The sequence below is a fragment of the Oxyura jamaicensis genome, chromosome 5, assembly GCF_011077185.1.
Source record: "Oxyura jamaicensis isolate SHBP4307 breed ruddy duck chromosome 5, BPBGC_Ojam_1.0, whole genome shotgun sequence".
Lineage (NCBI taxonomy): Eukaryota > Metazoa > Chordata > Aves > Anseriformes > Anatidae > Oxyura > Oxyura jamaicensis.
Genome location: NC_048897.1, coordinates 11,449,712 through 11,469,569, shown reverse-complemented (window position 1 = coordinate 11,469,569; position 19,858 = coordinate 11,449,712). Strand labels below are relative to the sequence as shown.

General features: G+C 38.8%; 1 protein-coding gene across 12 annotated transcripts in view; it reads right to left on the bottom strand.

Moving 5' to 3' along the window:
- HECTD1 (HECT domain E3 ubiquitin protein ligase 1) overlaps positions 1–19,858 on the bottom strand; it is a 68,009-nt gene that overhangs the window by 42,951 nt on the left and 5,200 nt on the right. For all 12 annotated transcript variants that reach the window (XM_035327716.1, XM_035327718.1, XM_035327709.1 and 9 more), the window contains exons 2-3: positions 17,578–17,876; positions 606–840 (exon numbers count right to left, since the gene is read on the bottom strand). In XM_035327716.1, the coding sequence (XP_035183607.1) occupies positions 606–840; positions 17,578–17,717 (375 nt within the window). In that variant the 5' untranslated portion in view covers positions 17,718–17,876. The remainder of the gene's footprint in view (positions 1–605; positions 841–17,577; positions 17,877–19,858) is intronic.

The window sequence follows — 19,858 nt, the reverse complement described above, 5'->3', positions numbered from 1 at the left end:
GTCTTTAGATCAAAAATAACAGAGAGCTCTGAAACTTCCATGAATCCTATTACTTCAGTGATGTACTTTAAAGAACAGCATAAATAGGAAAAGTATGTGTAAACTCTGAGGCAACAGTAATCAGGGAATAAAACTATGTGCTACCACGCAGGCACAAGTTACACTATATGTAAAAGATTTTGAGGGTCTTGAAAATTCTTCTGAATACTTCAGAAGGCTGCACTGGAGCTATGACCAGCAAATGATTTCTTACATCAGATAAATTATCCATATCTGGATTCATGCCTCATTCCCTGTTTAGCAAAAAATTAGCCCTCAGCATCCTAGTCATGGAAACAAACAGGAAAACTTCCTTCTAATACTTCTAGTTTCTATATAGAGAGAAATAGCTAGCTAGCTATATTTCCAAAGGAATCTCAGCTTTGAAAAGCATGAGACTGACAGTAAAGATAGAAAGCATAGTAGGCACATAAATTTTAACATACTGGGCATGGTTTTGCTTCACGTTTTTACGACATATAGGATTAGAATATGAGTAAATTCTTCTGGAATTGCAAGTTTTCCAGCTCTTTCTTAAAAAACAGAAGATTCTGCAGAACACTTACCTTAACGCACTGCTCAGCCAAATCTCTGCTGGTTCTGTTGTTAAGTTCAACAACTACTAAACGATTACAAAGTGCCTTGATAGCTCCATCAACTCCCACAATCCTACGGGTGCATTCTGCTGATACGTCCAGATAATATGTTATGGCACGAGCTGTTACTTCTAATACATTGTCTGGAGCACTTTCATCAAGAAAAATTTTGCACAGCGCTGGTAAAAAAGTTCGAGGAGGACATCTGCAATAAATAAATAAATCATTACCACACTGTACAAGTTCCTCTACATTAAAAGATTTCATACTCATTCACATTATATCCTTTTCATGCTACTATGATTTGCTAATTAGTTTATAGCTGGCCTGGAGCATTTAATTAGAAATCTCATATGCACCCCAAAATTCAAATCAGTAATCTAAAAAGATGACAGAATCACAGAATTGTAGGGGTTGGATGATCGGTTTGGATGATCGAGTCCAGCCCCAAGATTCTGTACAAGGGGAGAAACCTAAGAGAATAAAATTATTCTTCAAACTTTGCAATCATATTGCAATCTTATTGCAATATTATTCTTCAAACTTTGCAATCATATCCTCTTGAAAAGTAATTTTAGGACTTCCTTCTCACTTCACCCATCAGAACGTATTCTCTTCTAAACAGAGCTTCAAGGTTCATAATGATAGATAGCTACTTAACCATGAAATAACAAGTTCAGTAACAGACTAAAGATCTTGGTTTTGCTACATAATTTAACTCTGAGGGGCCCTATTCCCCACTGTTTTAAACATGCTCACTTCCCTTCTTATCCTATTTCATTTTCTCTCTCTTTCCCCCAACCTCATGGATCGTTAATTTAGCTTGCTATACTACATTTTCTCTTCACATCCATGCCTTGTCAGCCTCTGGCTCTCCTCCTTACTGTTAACCTCATTTCCATATGCACAAAGGACGGCCAAGATCATTCCTGCAGCTCCATAACAAGATAAGCAAGCTGCAACAGTCCTCCTTCCATCCCCTTGACACAACAGGATGCGAACCATAATTGATAGTCACCATAATTCTTATCACAGCTGTGGCAGCTGTGGTTAAGATTGATTTGGACCAGAAGTTCTGTGACATACTTTAAGACAAAAGAGGTATACTTAAAGAAAATTTATTTTGAAACTGCACACATCCACTTAGCAACGAATAACCTCACATAATGACTGTTCACTACAGTGGTAGACGACTTCCAAGGCAGAGGTGAGGAATTAAGTGAAGGAGATACATGCCATGACAGCAGTCAAAATAACTCAGAACCTCATTCCTAGATGTAGAACAAGACCGTAATCAAATCTAAAGCAGGCAAATATTGCAACTTTTTCTTAAATTAAGATTTTAGTCTGGAAAAGGAGGCCTAAACTTTTCTAAATCCAAAGAGAGAACAAAAATAATAGTATGCCTTTTGGTCTCGAGGACAGGTGATGTACTCACTGATTAATCATTCGGTAGACCAACCCAGAGGTCACCCCGTATTCCACCCAGTGTGTGCAGTGATTCACAGACAAGGGCACCAAATCCTGGGAGAACAACATGCTAAGAGTTTCCTTGAAAATCTGGCCATGCTATATAAAGTAATCAAATAATCCTGCCTGACAAATAAATGCAGTGCCCAATAATCCTTCCTGATATGAATAAGCGAAGCTTTGATAAAGGTAAATCTCATATTTAATACTTTTATTAGTCTATCCAGCATATAATCCCAGTTCTTCTAAGATTATTTGCTACTCAACTCCACATCGCAGAAAAGTTAGAAAGTTAGCCCTGTAAATGCATTTTCAAGACATTAGCCCCTTAAAAAAAAAAAAAAAAAAAAAAAAAACACCCTGAAATTTATTAAGTAACTGCCATACAGTGAGATAAGAAGCATCATGTCGGAATGTAAAATTTAAATCAGACAGTGCTACCTGTTCCCATCTTTTCTACTGGGGCTCTTACACTTTGCATTTTATGCAGTGACTTATCACTAAAACATTGCTATAAGCAGTATTCTTCAAACAGTATGATGCAAGAAAATATCTACCAACAAACATAAATCTTACAAAACAAACAAAAAAACCATGACAAATTGAAGATAAGGAGTTCCACAATCTACTATAATGATAGCAAGTAGCAGTAAACCATTGTTCTTGGATTTCCAAGGATAGCAGCAGAAAAAAAGCCTCTAGTTTTTCACAAAGAATTAAAAGTAACAAAAAATCTTTAAGCATTCAATGTATTTATGATTCAACAGTTTATAGAAAGACAGCACAAATGCAACTTAGTTTTTATTTTAAAATAAGTCTAAAATTCTGGAAGAACTCCAGTCCTGTCATTAAAGCAGCTTTCTCGAGAACCGTCACATACTGCACAACACCGACCAAGTTATTCAGTGCCTATCACTTATACCCAATTCTTTGCCAGTACTGAAAGGGCAGCACATTGTAATTGTATGAGCAATGTTTTTCTTGTAAGAACACAGCTTGCTGGCAAAAAACATACGTTTGTTTTTTGTTTGTTTGTTTTGTTTTGTTGTTTTTAAACGACTTTTTGCCAGAACACCTAGCCAAATTAGTCAGGAACCATGTTTTGTTGATTGGGAAGCAAATAACTAACAACCTCATCTTGCTATTAGTGCATTTGTTTTTTGACATTTCCAGTCCTCCAATAAGGAAACCAACTTGTATCAGGGGCTTTCAGGAAGAAACTGTAGCTTTGTTGAATACTTAGCCTGTAGAAATTACTTGGTTCATAGAAGAAAAAGTTGGTCAGATTTAAAATTTGTTTAATACAGCTATGCATGTTAAATTCCTGTAAGAGCAGCAATAATTAACATATTTTAGAACATCAAGTTCTTTTATATATATATATATACATGTATATATATATATTTATCCCTTCTGAAAACAGCAACTGATCTAATTTTAACAAGAGGTTTCACAGAGAAGACCTCCAAGCTACTTCAAGCTCTGAGCTCTGTGTACCTTGTCTTTCTTTTACTGGTTCCATATCTTTTTAGTTTTGTTGGACACTGCTAGCAAGTGGAAGGTGAGAACTAGGCTAGATCATGTAGAAGATGCAGCAGAAACATTTTAGAAAAAGACAACAATGAAAGCTGAAAATAAAAAAAAAAAAAGCAAAAACAAAAGCAATGTTGAAGCTTTCATTTAACTGCTAAGAAATCATCTTCTTTTCCCTCCTTTTGCCTGCAGCACATCAACAAGCAATACACACAAAATCACAGACTTGAAACTAAAACAGAATGAAACACGCTGGCTTTGTTGTATGAAATTTTATGCACTATCCACTCCAGTACATGCCAATTTAGTGCAAACCAATAATTTGTAATACATATTACTTTTCAATCATTTTTCTTTTTTCTTTCCTTTTTTTTTTTTTTTTTAATTAATTCATTCCAATGCAGACCTCATTAAGTAATTTTAAATATCGGGTTCCTAACAGCAAAGAGCCCAGCATTCTAACTGAACGCCCTGGACAAAACTGAAAACTAAAGTACCAAATCCTATCATCTGTGTGCAACAGAAACATCTGTTCTCAGAAAGCTAAAAACCAGGATAAAGAAGCATCAGTCGTGTAGAGGATGCATATAAAGAGAAAAGAAAGCTTTGTCCTTATTACAGCTCATACAAGCTTACAAGTTTAGCACAAACTTCATTTTACTCAGACATTATCTGAACGCGGCAAAAATGAAACCAGAAGTTTTGTCTCAGCCTGCAGGACAAATGCACATCTCTTCTCACTCCTTTGGCACAGAAAATGTAGAGTTGTCATCATCTTTCCCGTTCTCTTCTCTCAACTTAAACAATTTGGGTCACGTCCCACACAGTACAGTAAGACAAATGAAGCTATCCCTAAAGTCACACAAGGCAATAAAATGCATGCAGCAGTCCGAAATATTTCAGAGGAAGGCGTAACAGAATCAGGCTTTATCAGCCACGAGTCTCTGCCAAAGAGACTGCTGTGAGTAGTTTTATTGCTGTTATAAACACTGCCTTAAGAATCTGTTACATACAGCTACTGTTTTTTTTTTTGTTTGTTTGTTTGTTTTTTTAAACGAGGTCATAGCTGGCAAGCGATCAAGTGTATGTTTTCAAGCCCAAAAGGTGATGGCAACAATAACAAGGACTTAGAAAATAAATTCAAGTCATCAGCCATATTCTCAGATACTAAGGACAAGCAGTCCACAATATGTCAATATTGAATTTGTCCAGATAGGAGCTCTGTGCCAGCTGTCCACTGCTCTCTAACATTGTTTCAAGCCAATACATTGCTACACTTTGTTCTATGCAACACTTCTCTAAAATTTATAACCTGTAACAATACAGGTTATCAATAGAACAAAATACATTTATTATCAAGCAGAGTGCACAACGTTCTTCACTACTTGCTTACAACAGCTCCTCTGATCAGCTACAGGCTTTTTATAATTCTGTGAAAACATAATCATCAGGTGAGGTGTTCATTTTTGAGATATGTCTTCAAGAAGCCTTGCCCAAGCCTCGTCAAATAGTCTTTCACTCTGGGGGGGTATTAAGGGTTTGAGACAAGACAAAAGGTCCATTAGTACGTGAGCTATTTCCTAGGATTTAAACAATATTCTGACTGTGCAGAATGCGATGAATAAGAAGGGAAGTTTCTATGTTGAACTAAGCCAAACAACTGAGTAGGAGGAGCTTGCTGTGGACAGATGTAATTAGTTGACTGTCTTTTGTTACCACCATCACACAAGCAAGCTGGCAGGAATGCATACACATGCACTCATACTCTGCATGTTTTGAATGCTGCTTTCTTCCCCCTACACTTATTAAAGTCTTGTGATCTTCAGACACTTTAGATCAACTGAGCCTCACCCATTCAAATTCAGAAGCTCTGAACTTCTCTCCTCACGTCCAGTCTTCTCCTAATCTGTTGCCTGTGACACACAAGCCACTAATATTTGCTGTGTTACAGCATCTGAGCCTTCTTGTCCCAGATCAGGATCTTATTGCACTAAGCACAGTGCAAACAGACTCCATGCTTGTAAAACTAAAACCTACCTGTACAATAGGACAGATAGAGATAAGAGAATGCAAGCCAATCATCCCACATTATTCAGTCTTATTTCAGTATCTCAGCAGTTTTGAGAACTGTGATTTACTGACCAGCACGTCACATCTTGGCATTGGATTTCCTTATTCCATTTAATCACATCTTCAAGCGTTACTACCAGTTTATTGTCACCAGCAGCATTTCTGCTATTTCCATAGAGAGGCTACAAGGAAGGCTTGTCTTCATTCCAGCTTCTCCAAGAGATTCCAAAAGAGTTGTGCTGCTGTCATTCAGCCCACAGTTGCTACCTAAATCATAATTCTGTACAAGCACACAGAATGAGCAGGCAGGAAACCACCCTGCTTGGCTCTACTGCGAGCACTAACACTCCCACCAAGACGCACAACCCACAGCCAGGTGCTACTCCTCTCATGGAGGATTGCAAAAGAACTCAGCCTGCTTTGAGCTTGGTTCTGAAATGAAGATACACCTGTTGCAAAAGTATTGCGCCCAGGCTTGGAAGATCAGGTAGCATCAAGAGCAGCTGCTCAATAAAAGGCGAGTAAATTTATTACTCAACTAGACAAACAAGGCTGACTGCTATGGAGTTTTAAACAGGGATTAACACACCTGTGAAACATCCTCTTACAGGGGGGGACACCAACCAAACTTCAATGTTCTGTAGTAGTAGCGTTGCTGTGTTTGTTTCATGGGGAAAGCCACGTGCAAGTGCCCCACTAGACAGGAATGGCTACTTACCCAGGCACACCCCATGCGGCTAAGTCCAGACTCTTTTTGCCTGCTCAAGTCTGCTCCAGCCTTCGCAGCCACTCCAGTTCCTGCTGGCCAGGGACCTGGAAGTACTGGTTGTAGCACGCACCCAGCACCTAGGTGGTTTTGGTCCCTAACAGCACAGAAGGGCGTACCAATGCATTCCCAGTGCTGTTTGACTTCTCCAACAGGCGGGCAGACCAATAACAGTTTAAAATTACACAGCTGTCACATTTTGAAGAAGTTTGGTCAATCTGCTGTAGGTTTGGTGTGGAGAACCATGTTACCAACAGAAGTACACAGGTCAGTTTTACAGTCCTCACCCTCTAATCCCCAAATCTGCACTAAGCTACTACGTGCGTTCCTCCTGGTTGCAACTACGAATATCTCCCCTGCGTGTCTAAGGGACAAGAATGTGCCTGCATGATGGTGCCAGAGGAAGGACTGGAAGCACTCGATGGGATGCAACACTGTCCTGTCCGTACCAGGGGCCCACGAGTGTGCGCCTCCACACTGCGCCACGGGGAGGTTCTATGCGCTGACACTGGGCTCCTGGAAGGAAGGGCAAGTCCTGTCCTTCCCTAGCAGATGGTCTGTTGGTCTCAGGGACCTTCAGTTTTCACTTGATCCACTCTTGAGTAAAGACACCTTGCTACTAAAGTGTAAGCAGAGGCAGCACAGGGAGGAGAAATCCACTGCACACCTGGAAACGTTTCTAGCAACCAGCTCCTGACAGGATTTTCTAACAAACAGCCATTTTTCTTTGTTTTAAATAATTAAAATGAAGCACCAGGTACATAAATACACTTAACATTCGTAGGAACTAAACAGTGAGTCAGACAAGCCATGATGTACGTCAGGCCTAAAGTCCTGGACAAATCCCTACTGGCCTCCTTAGGCAGGCTGCTGTAGATGAAAGGGATGTAACACCGTACCAAATGGCTGCTCCAAAGGTTAGGACCATCAACAACCTAGACCCTAGTGCTGTTCTGACCAAGGCTATGCTCAGAACTCAAGTGTCCTTTGACAGGTAGTGGAGCAAAGCATCCAGTAGTGTTTGTGCCACAGTGGCCACACATTGGATTCGCCTTCAGAAAGCACAGGAAAAATAACAGGGCTGCTCAAATGCTCAACAGGAGAGGCTGAGGGCAAATGAACAGATAGGACAGGACAGTAATCAGCATCCAACTTTTACTACTGTTCCATCTACTGAAGGAACGATGCTTTCGATATCTAAGAGAAAGTAATACAAATAAACCTTTAATCTTTGAAGGCCTAAACTCCTAGTGAGGGAAAAAAATAAAATAAAATAAATGAGTGCATCATTTCTATATCATTTCAATATCAAAACTGTTTTCACCATGTTACTTCTATCTAAGCTGTATAATAACTAGCAGAAGATATTTCAGAAAAAAAATATGAGAAGAAAGAAAAACAAATTGTTGCTGAATCCTCAAAGTTGAAGAAAACCACTCTGTTCCCAAGGGCCTATTTGCAATGGAACAATCAAAACCATAGCAGTGAGTTTGTTTCAAAATAGAAAAAATCTATTTTGTAATAGTTTTTATTCTTTCAAACTAGAAAATTATGCCTTATATAAGCCAATAGGTAGCTTTAAAGTTCAGATATCTATGCACTTCTTCTAAACAAATATGAAAACTGAAGAAAAATCTTCATTTAGAATCTTAAGTTTTCATTTCCAGGAGTGCCACACTGGATGCTTCTTGAAATCCCTTCACAGACTTCTCTCCTTAGAAGTGATTAGAAACAAGGGTCAGTCAGTACGTAATGAGGTTACTCTGTGACCACTGCTACAGCTCTTACCAGGTACCCAGGTTTCTCCTTTCCGGTTGTCCACCCAACTTTATTCCTCTGCTCCCAGGATAAGAGCTTCTGCTACTATCTTGCAAGTCTCCCACCCACCATGTTTCAAATAACTTTACAGGAAAACAGGTTTACTCTTTAATAAAACAATAAAAATTAAAAAGTACTGTTCAGTATCAATATTTACCCTTTATATCCTATTCCATTAAGATTACAGTATTAGAGCATTCTCTGTTCCCTGTACATCATGAAGAGACCAAAACTGTACCTCAAAGTGCTGATTCTATGTAATTTAGTATATATAAAGAAATTTCACACTTGCAGTGCCAAAATGAGCTTGAAGACCAAAATATACAAATTCTTTAATACATATTCTTCCTCTGCAGCAAATGCAATTGATCTAAAACATTTTCTAAACTTCACAAGGCTAGGGAAATTTATCTATGTAATTATTTTGCCGCAGCATAACCCCATATGTCGACACATGTATTTTTGAATCTGTGTCCTCTTTCAGGAACAGGAGCATCTCCAGGGATGCAGACTTCTTACACCACCAGAGCAGTAGGCTCCTGCCGGCGCTAAGCCCTTCAACGCGAATGAAGTGACTCAGCTGATTTTGCAGCATGCCTGTGTATAAGGATACCACAGAAGTAAAAATAGGCACCATAAACTCATCTCTGTAATTACTTCTCGTGTTTTACATGTACTCAAAAGCCTTGCCTAAAACAGCAATAACATTGTTTAAACTCAGCAGTAGTCTTTAAGCTACCAAAAAAGAAAAAAATAAGGAAAAAAACAAGCCACTTCATGCCCCCAAATGGTTAACTCCCCTCCTCCCAGCACTCATGTGGCAGAACCTTTGGCTGCAGGCAGCGGGGCCCAGCCTTGTGACTTGTGGCACAAAACCAACCTCAGCTGCCTGCCAGTGCTCCCTGCATACCATCTGCTGAGAACAGCTACAAGTGCGAAAATAAGGTATTATAGATGGCTACACTGATTTAATAATCCTTTGCTGCAAATAATGTTTGATAAATGAAAACGCTGAATGTAAACCTCATTAGTAACTTTCTTTTAAAAAAATACACCAGTTAAATATACCAGTTGTTTCACAACGTGTCGCTCAACTTAGTTGCAAAGAACATACATCTTGCACATTGATTTGTTCTTCAAGCAGTGGTAATTCTGACCTATTTTTGTTTAATGACTCTTTTCCTTTCTGCGGCTCTTCCTATGGGCGGAAATCTCAGATCTCTGGCTTTCCCCCACTGTTTCTTTTACTGAAACTTGGTTTTGTTTCCACATATCAACCAAAACCCACAGCAGAGTAATCAAGATCACCCGTAAGAGAACTGCCTGCACACCTTCATTGCCAGCACGTATTCTGGGCCCATTTCCGAGCCATATTTGACATTGTTTTCTTATAGTGCTGTCACAGAAGTATTACATCCCAGAAAACTTCCACATTTCAGACTTCAGAGACACCAAGCTATAATTAGAATTTACAATTATAAAATATGTTTTCTCTACTCTTAACCGCAATCAGGCCAATAAAGCTATAGTTAACAGATCCACCCAGTATCTATTCCAGCAGAAACCCCGTATTAATATAAATTAAAATAATTTAGAATTCAAATCTGACATTTAGAAATACTTTCAAACTTCCTTTTATAGCTAAATAAAGAACAGCTCAGCTGCAGCCTCTCTCTAGCCCCCGTATTCTTGAATGCTTTCTGCTAGTTTTGTGCAGGTGTTGGCAAACACACAGGTATCCCCACAAACTCTGTATTGTTTTGGCCTCCAGGTTCTCCCATATAGAAGGGGAGTGAACACAAGAACAGGAAAAAAAAATCAAAGAGAAATATTAATGTAGGGAGAGCAACAACTGGACATTGCGTTTCTAACCTTCTGACTTTCTTCAGTAAAGAACAGTGGAACAATCCCATTAAATAAGCAAACACACAAATCAGCAAGGCTGAGGTGATGCTAGCTTTCTTTCAAAGAGACAACATGCTGTCAGTCACAGTAAGAAGTAGCTCTTGGAGGAGTTGTACAAGCAGCAGAAGATGCTCTCTCTCACAATAATAAGTACCTAGAGTACCTTGCAGTGTACCGTTACAGAAAAAGACAACCACCACCACCCCTCACCTCTGTGCACACTTCAGCACTGGTATGACACACAGCTGTACCCTGTTCTGAGAGTTCGCAGTTATGGGGAACACGTTTAAATATCCTACTACACATTCAATAAATATCAACTGAATAAGGTGAAAAAAAAAAGCTATAAGACAGCTTCCACAAGGTAAATTCTCAAGGAATAGCATTGCTCTAGAATGTGTTGGGTTATATTTTGCATTTTTCCGTATCTCATAACAGACATGCCATGCCTCACGGTAGTAACCCATTCTGTAAACATTTTGCTGAAACGTGGTCCACCCTGGCTGAATAAATTGAAGAATTTGAAATTACAGATACTTCTGCATGGTTTTCACTGGGAGCAATCTCAACTGCACAAACAGATAACAGCTCAAGTATACATTTCATTTGTAAACATTTCCAAAATGAAATGAGCAATTAAAGCATAAAGTATGATTTTCTGAATGTGCCTAAATATGGACATCTCCCTGCTGACTTCTGATGGATTTCCAGGTACTCAAAAAGAGAACTGACTTAAACTAAAACTGCACTCAATTTTAAAGCGTGCATCCCCACCCAAAAAAAAAAAAAAAAAAAAAAAAAAAAAAAAAACCTTCCTCATTTTACTACAGTTTTTAAACAGATGCTGTATTCACACAAAACTCAACAGCAAAGCATGCTAATCCTGCAATAACGCCATTAATATAAACAATTTTAATTGAAATCAAACAAAAAGTAATAAACTTCACAGTGCCACACAGAACTGAAATAGCCAGTCAGAACTAACTGGGGTGATTTTGTGTTGCATACATTAGAAACCTTTCCAAGGTGCTCTCCAAGTAGACTTGTGGAAGTTACCAGCTCACAGGAAGATTTTAGTCCCTGAGTACCGGATCCAGGTGATATTTGCATATAGTCAGTCTTACACAAGAAATCTGCCATTTCCCCATTACCAATCTTCTGAAAACCCACGTGGGCTATGCCTCATAAGTACCCTCTTTAGAAGAGGCCAATATTAAAAATAATTTACTAGTACAGTCATCCAAGAAAGGATGTCATCTATTTCAAATTCCCGTAACAGCTATGTTATGGGTCTCATCCAATCTATTAGAACATGGAAACTTTTAAGAAAGTAAGTTAATAATTTTTTAAATTTATTTATATTTTTATAGTTATTTATAAATTGGCTGCAAGAACAGATCACTTAAATTTTTACCTCACACACAAAAAAGCAGAACAAAAAGATGATACACTGAAATATGACAGTAATGATACTTTAAGGGGGAAAAACAGAAAAACTGGCCGACTGATAAATAACAGCAAAGACACTGTGATGAGTTATACAATATTGTCAGGACTACTCAGGGGCACAGGCTCATTTAAACAAAATGTGTTTATGACACATCCAAATGCCATGTTTGTGACCTTAGTCTGGGTAACACATCAAGCCATACCTAAAAAGTGAGCAACCATATCCTGAAGGCAACTCTGAAGATAAGTAACCAAGACCAGACTTCCTGTACAACGCCTTGGAAACATCTAACTAAATTTTGGGTAACTGCTAACAGTAAGAAACATGTACTACTGTAAACAGCATGAAAGAAGCCAAGACTGGAAAAGTTTCTAAAAAGTTTTGGAAATTGAAGAACTCAAGAGGGAGAGTAAGATCAAGAGCTGACTAGATCCTTGTGTGTACTGGTACATTCCCCGTAGCAATGGTTCCAACTTGTAACCCAAGACAAAGAGGAGCACCAGCTACCCATCACAGACCGCAGAAGCCTGGCCAATTCACATGGAAAAGGACAAGCAAATTTCAGCAACAAAGGCAAGTGGCCAGTAGATGAGATACTGAAACAGGGGGGCAAGCTCTTTGACCCGATGCATTTAAAATGAAGTAGGATGTCTTTCTGAGAGTGTTATGTACATGGTATGCCTCTGTCAAACAACATGTTCTATTCAGGAACAACCAGGTAAAATACAGGGGCCCAGGACACTACAGAGGATGTCTATTTGGATGACCTAATCTTCCCTTCTGGCATCTGTAACCGTTAAGATTCTCAAAATGACTAGACAAGGCCAATTAATCTCTATAATACCCGTGACTATGAGGCCGTAATTCCCATTTTATAAAAAACAAACAAACAAACAAAAACAACAACAACAACAGAAAGAGGTTTGGGCATTAAAACCCTTTACCATCACAAAAAGACATGAGAAAAGCCCAAACCAACCAACAACAAGGCCCAGACAGACTTAAAAAATCAGGAATAATTCTGAACATTACACTGTAACACGATAGCTCCCTACGAAATACTGCACGTCCCCTGCTGTGCCTGTGCTTTCCATCTCAGGATGGCAATCCACGGGGTGCTGAAGATCCCACCACACTCAAGTCAACCGACAGAGCGGATAACTCCAGCACCGGCATTTCGCTGCTGCCACATCCTCTTTAGAAGGCAAAAAGTTACCAGGAATCACACGATTCTTGCCATTGTGAAGCTCACAAAAATTCATTTATTGCAAGATATAGCTGCATCAGCCCAAAATATTAATTCACTAAGAATATATGCTTCACAAGGTTTAAACAATGAAAACTGATGGTCTATAGCTGACAGCAATGCTTGTCTCGATTTACTGATGGTTGCACTCCAGGAGAGGAAGAAAAAACAAAACACACACATTAGAATGGGCTGACTGAAAACAAACAAACAAAAAATCAAGCAAACCAGTAGGAGACACACACCATGAGTGACTTTTCAATCCACCTTAATGTGGCTGATCAGTATGAGCTGCCCTCTCAGCCTGTTACTTTTATCATGACTGCTAAATCTGTTAAAGGGCACGTCACTGCTGTCTGAATTGCAAAAATGCTTGTAAAGCCAACACAAACAAGTTAAAATAGGCCTGAAAACCAGCACTTCAGACTCCTATTCCTGTCTCTACAAGGAAATTGCTTTTCTGTCTGCATGCAGTTTTGATTTACTGGAGCTATGCATCTGCTTACTAAACAAAACTAGCACAAAGAATTCTGAGCTCATCTCCCATTTTGGAATGCTCTCTTCACTATGAAATACCAACAATTTTTTTTTTTTTTTTTTTTTGGGGGGGGGGGGGGGTATGTTTCAGGCAACCTAAAGTGAAATCATAATACACAAAGGAGCCTGTAGTTTTAGGTGATGAGGCTGAGGTAAAGATGAACTTCCCCATGTTGTTTTACCACAGTCTCACTAGCTCGTATCAAAATCATCTGGTTCATTAGAACTTCACCTTACACTTATGACATGTTAGCAAATACATGGTTGAGAGACACCTTTTCTCTAGTGAATATATACCTCAGTAAAGAACGAAGTTTAACGTAAGCTAAGTTAAAATAAATATATTTCACCTTAAAAATTAAACTGAAAGGATTTCTACTTTACACGTTAGAACCCTCAGTTTTGATCCTTTGTATAATTTTTGTTTATGTCTGTAAAATAAGCTGACAACTCTCGAAACTTCATTGTTGCCCAAATCTGTTAATGCTAAATATACAGAGATGTCTTAGGGCAGTACCAAAAGGGAAATTTGATCTGTTCACAGTGTAGAAAAGGTTTTACTCAGGTTTCACTGTTTGCTATATTACTGCCTTGTTTTACAAGTTTTCATCAAAATTAAATAAAATAATTAAAATAACATCTTTCTTGCTAAATACTTTTACCTCACTTACTTTTACCACCCTCACTTACTTAGCAGAACTGTTTCTATTCACTCATCAAGTTTCTGCAGTTCACACTCCTGGCTGGTGCTGCTGTTAAAATGTTAGCCATTCTTCATGCTAAGTGACTAACAGTGTCTGTGACTCATTATCACCAGAAGACGAATATGCCACTGATTTTTTTAATGCTAACATATGAGTAACACTAAAAATAAGTTAATCAGATGTAATTTGTAAATGTGGGGAAAAGTAAAGAAACGTCAATTATTTGGCACCATTATCTGTTACTGGCTGCACACCCTCCAATCTGTTGTGATAGTGCTAGCACACTGAACAAAACACAGCATCACACATCTAGTGCTACTTCCTTTTTTCTGACTTGGTCAGAAAAGACATTCAATATCCATTACTTTTGTACAGAGAAATCTCGTTTTAGAATATCCCATTTCATTGACAACGCTTGCAAAGTAAACCCATTACTTCACTGCCATAATGCAGTATTAGACTGCAAATCCATCTTTTCTCTTCTTTGTATTTTATTTAAGTTTGTGATTGTACCTTGGTGAGACTGTTTTCTTTTTCTTTGAGACTTTTTCTTTGCTCATGTCATAAGAGCAAAGCATTTCTTAAGTAAAAGAGGACTAATAATTATTAAGTCACTCTCATTGACCCCTGAAGAAACATGACTTTATTCTCCAACAAATTAACTATTTCAAAATTCCACCTTCCATCTTTGAGCTGGTGAATTCCACGGATGAATGGTTTTATTAAAGCTTTCTTAGTCAACATCATTAATAGCATTAAACAGTTCAAAGATCTTAAAATAACATCTGCATAGCATACAAAACTTTGGGAATGCTCTCTGCTTCACAGAACAAAAAAAAAACATTGTGATGCCTTTTTAAAGGCTGCTTTTCTTATCACCAGAAAAACATGTCTGCATTATAAATCTTGTATCCAGTGAAAGCATTTTCAAAATTAGTTCCTGAAAAAATGTGTTTGGCAACACTGCTATAAAATACTAAGTCTCTTATTTAGATGAGCCATAACTCCTTTAAAAAATGTTACTGAAGAGCAACTTTACAATATTATCGAGGCTTATTTTAGTTACACTCTCTCAACACATGACAACGTTGGCTTCTTGAACTCATTTGGAAAAGATCTAGATCATGTCTTGAAAAGTGTTTTTATTTCTTACAAAGAGATTCAGAACAAAGTCACCTAGAAATGTAGGCTGTGATATAATTCACTTAAAAGTTCTCCACTGAAAAGCATATAGCTTGCTCCGCTTCTCCCTTATTTCCCGTTCCACCTCCAGTGCTCAGTCACCTCCACACTCTGCTTTAATGCGCTGGAACAGCAGAAAGCTAGCCACTTTTTTTGGTACATTTAAAGAGTAGCTTTGCTCTTTCAGCAAATTAGAGGAGTCCAGTAAGCCCTGATGCTGGCAAGAAGCAAGTATGTTGCTGGGAGGAATTAAAATGGTGAGCGATGGTAAATGGAAAGCCGTAGCTCTTCCTTTGGAGGTGATGAACTACTGTGTTAGCTCACCAAATACCATGGAACCATATACTCAGAGTCTTAACAGTGCCAATTAAAAGCAGCAGTTTGAACTTTACTATAAAAATGACACAAACAGGCACGGAACCTCGCTAACTTTTTCCCAATTTACATCTTATTCTCTTCCTTTTTTTGTTCGAGGGAAGCTTACAACAGCAAAAAAGATCAACAACTTAGATGGCCGGTAAAATTAAATTATACTAAGACTCAAAACTAAAAATGCCAAATAGCATTTTAAATGTTTCTTTTTTCAGACATCAAAACTAATTTTAAAACCACAACACTGCAATAATGGAGCATTAATTACATATACTTTGAAAAAAGCACTTGGACTATTGAATTCATTTATTTTGAGATTAAATCCTGTTCCAAATACAATGCACAAACCCCACAACTGTTTTATATTTTAGTAGTTGACATTTTGTTCCTGATTTCCAAATACACAAAATATATCCTTACAAATGCTTGTTCCCAAACTTCCACTTCTGTTCACCATTAAACACGCTCAAGTAGAAAGTTCAGTTGATCAGAAAAAGTCATTCTTAACTACCAGACTCTTTTTTAAAGAGGCAAATTAATATGTCACTAAATCAGCTTTTCCAAGGCTGGAAACAGAGTGCTTCATCAGTATCAGTGCTACAAGGGACAGATAGAGAAGTCAAATGCTAGAGACCTTTTGTCTCTTTCAATTCCAAAATTTTACTTGTAAGCTCTTCAAGGCCAAGGTCAGCCAATTTCATATTCTAAAGCAGTGTACAAAACTTTGATCGCTGTTAGGAAACCGTTAGAAATCCTAGCTTTAGAGATGTATTAATCTTACACTTCTTGAAGTAAAGGCAGTCATGAACGATGAATGACTTTTAAGAGAGAAGCCTGTAAAGTGTTGTCTTTTTCAGGGCTAAACACTCCAACAGTTACCTTCCTAAATGCTCCTAAACCCACACTCCTATGAAGCAGGATAGATCAAAAAGGCACTAGCCGTATCAATGATGCAAAAGAAAGGAAAGCGAGACTAACAGAGAAAAGATGGGAGAGAGATGTAAGAGGATCCAAATATTAAATGGGGAGGGGGGGGGGGGGGGAAATCACACTTTAAGAGATATCAGATTGAGGAGCAGATAAAGGAAGAGAATAGTAAGCATTAAAAATAATAATAAAAACACCTCCCTTAGCTGCTAGTAAGTTTTAAAACCTTGACTGTTTACAGTGTTGCTACCTCCCTTCCCTACTACTCCTGGGCCTCACAGGAAGTAGTGTAACAAATGCACAGCAACACCATTAAGTAACAGAAGTGGTTACATCAGCGTTTTCTGCTGTGAGAAATACAATTGAGAGCAAAGACGGACAGGAGGTGTGCAAGTGAGCTGAAAAAGAGGGTAGCACAAACAGCAACATTCTTCAAAGAATGGGAAAGCTACTTTTATAAAGAGTGCAAGATCTCTGTGACATTTTCAGATTTGCAGAGCTCAGGAAACTACTGTATCTTGAAGAAAAGTGTTGCCAGAGTATGGATGCTTAAATTTGTATAACCAATCATTATTGCCTTAACATTAAAAAAAAAAAAAAAAAAAAAAAAAAAAGCAAGCTTGTTCTCTACCAGAAAGAAAAAACAAACAGAAAAACACCTTCCAGATCGCAATTCTGAATACATTTCTTTAAATTAAACAGCCAAATCATGCATCAGAAAAGGCACAGCAAATGACTCCCATGACACTACATTTTTAACTAGAAAGCAGTACTTCACACCACATTAGCACGTCAGTGATACATACTCAAGTTTGGTCCACAAAAACATTTTCGAACCTGAAAGCTTCTCATTTTAAGAACATTAAATTTTTATGAATATTGAATATTATGAATGCTTAGTTCTATATACAGCTACCGAGAGAGGAAAATAACATTCCATACAGAAAGACAAAACTACTTACGTCTCAAAACAGCGATCCACATTGTCTGACATCAGAAGTAGCATGCATAGCTGTTCCAGTGCTATTAGCTGCATATCCCTTTCATCTCCCTGCCCCATCTGCAGCCATTCCAGCAACGTGTCTGGGTCCACATCTGCCATGGTGTTTTTTGTTTTGTTTTGTTTTTTTAAAAAAAGGAAAAAAGCCGCCTCTGCTTAAATTTAAAAGTACCAAAAATATCCTTTAATTGTTCAAGCCAGACAAACTCGAGTACAATTAAGGTCTCTCATCAGCCAGCCCCAGGCTTTCACAGTCTTCACCTGTAAAAAAAATAAAATATTCAGTCTTAGATTTGCTCCCCTCTAAAATGTATAGCATATTTTCAGGCTGACGTTAAGAAAATTTCCACGTATTTGACCAGCAATTATTTTTTTCAAGCTTTATACATGAGTAATCAGCAATAAGTTTGTTCTACTTTATCAGAAATAAATCTCAAGTTCCAATTGACAATTAAGCAAGACTTGAATCCTACTTCATTTATAGGATAACTCAAAATTAAAAATATAAGTAGAAGAACTGTGCTTAACCCTTCTGTATGTTCTCAGAGCTAATATAAAGACAAGTAGTGTTGACATGCCTATCCCCTTCCTCTTAATATTACTTTATAATAAAATGTGCTCAACTTTCTGAAAGATGAATTATTTGTTCACTCAAGTATACATAGAAGGACGTCAAAAGTCACATTTAAAATAAATAATCCACAACACAAAAAAAAAATTAGATGCACAACTACAGACGAAGAATCTTTGCGAAACTTTTATGAATCCTTTAATCCTTCTAAACCGCATAACAACACAAGAAGCTTTTTAAGTCAAAAAATAAAAAAAAAGGGCAATTTCAGGATCACTTCTATTTTTAAAAGATTTTAAGAAAAATATTGTGTAATCTGTGACTTTTTTAAAAATGCAGTGAATAATTCAAATAATTCATGTACATATAAGGGAAACAACATTACTTGTTGGCCCAATGCCACAGCTGTACATGCAAGCTAAAGACCAAAAATGTCCCTTAAAATGCTCGGAGACATTTTTGATCTACTTGGTTACTTTTTACTTCATGTTTCACTAACAAATAGTCATGGTCACCTCCCATGCCTATGAACACAGTAAACATGGCCACTTTCGTATAAAAAGTAGAACAAAGGTTACAAATCAACCTATCCAAATTAAATACACAAGAGAAAAAAAAAAAAAAAAAGCATTAATACAACTTATAAAGAAAGAGACAGAAAATTAGTTTACCAAACTCACTGGTTAAATACTGGTTAAATTTCAATACAAAGTACTGGATAGGATCCTCACAAATTTGGGAGATAGGGGAGAACAAGGGGGAAGGATCTCGATCCGGACAAAGTCTGCTGCCTTGTTTATTTGCTGCTAATGAGTTAATAGTTAAAAAGTAACTCCATCAAGGGCACATGAGAATTTACAAAAGTGAATCACAAATTGGTATGACATGGAAAATGTGCATTGAATTAGCAGTACTGTTTCATCATACATTAGAACCCCAAGATGTGAGAAAACAGAAATATGACAAACAGGATTTCGTGCAATGTAAGCAGAAAGACACTACAGATCCCCCGATGCCTGCCTGCCACTACGTTTACTTTGTTATCGCTGCAGTCCCGGCAGATCGCAAACTGTGAGAGGAAATTAACGTTATTAGGTGCACTTTCTGTGCCTTGAACAATACCCACGACCCCGTGAGCTGTTCACAGGCCACGCTTCCTGTTCCAGGACCGACACAACTAACTTCAGGCCGTACGAGCAGCCCGCGCCGTGGCTGTAGTACGTCTCCTTACCGCGATTAAATTATTAACTTCGAACGCGGGGGAGAGGAAGGAGCGAAGAAAGGGGGCAGGCGACAGAGAGAAGAAAACCCAGCGAGGCGGCGAGAAGCAGGCTAAGTTCGGCTGGGGCACCTGCTATTCCCCCCGCCGCCCCTGAGGGGCCCCGGGCGGAAGGGAACGAGCAGCCGAAGGGGGAGCCGAGCCGGGCCAGGCCAGGCCGGACCGGACGAGAGGCCCCGGGTGCCCGCACCAGAAGCGGGGCCAGGCCGCGGAGGGGCCTGCGCAGGGCCAGGCGGGCCGGGACCGGACGAGGGGGGCTTCCCGCGGCCTGCTCGATGCGGCCCAGCGGGGACGGCAGCCCTCTCGCCGCCCCTCGGAGCCGGGGTCGCTCCGGGCCCCGCCGCCCCCTGGCCCCGCTTCTGGTGCGGGCACCCGGGGCCTCTCGTCCGGTCC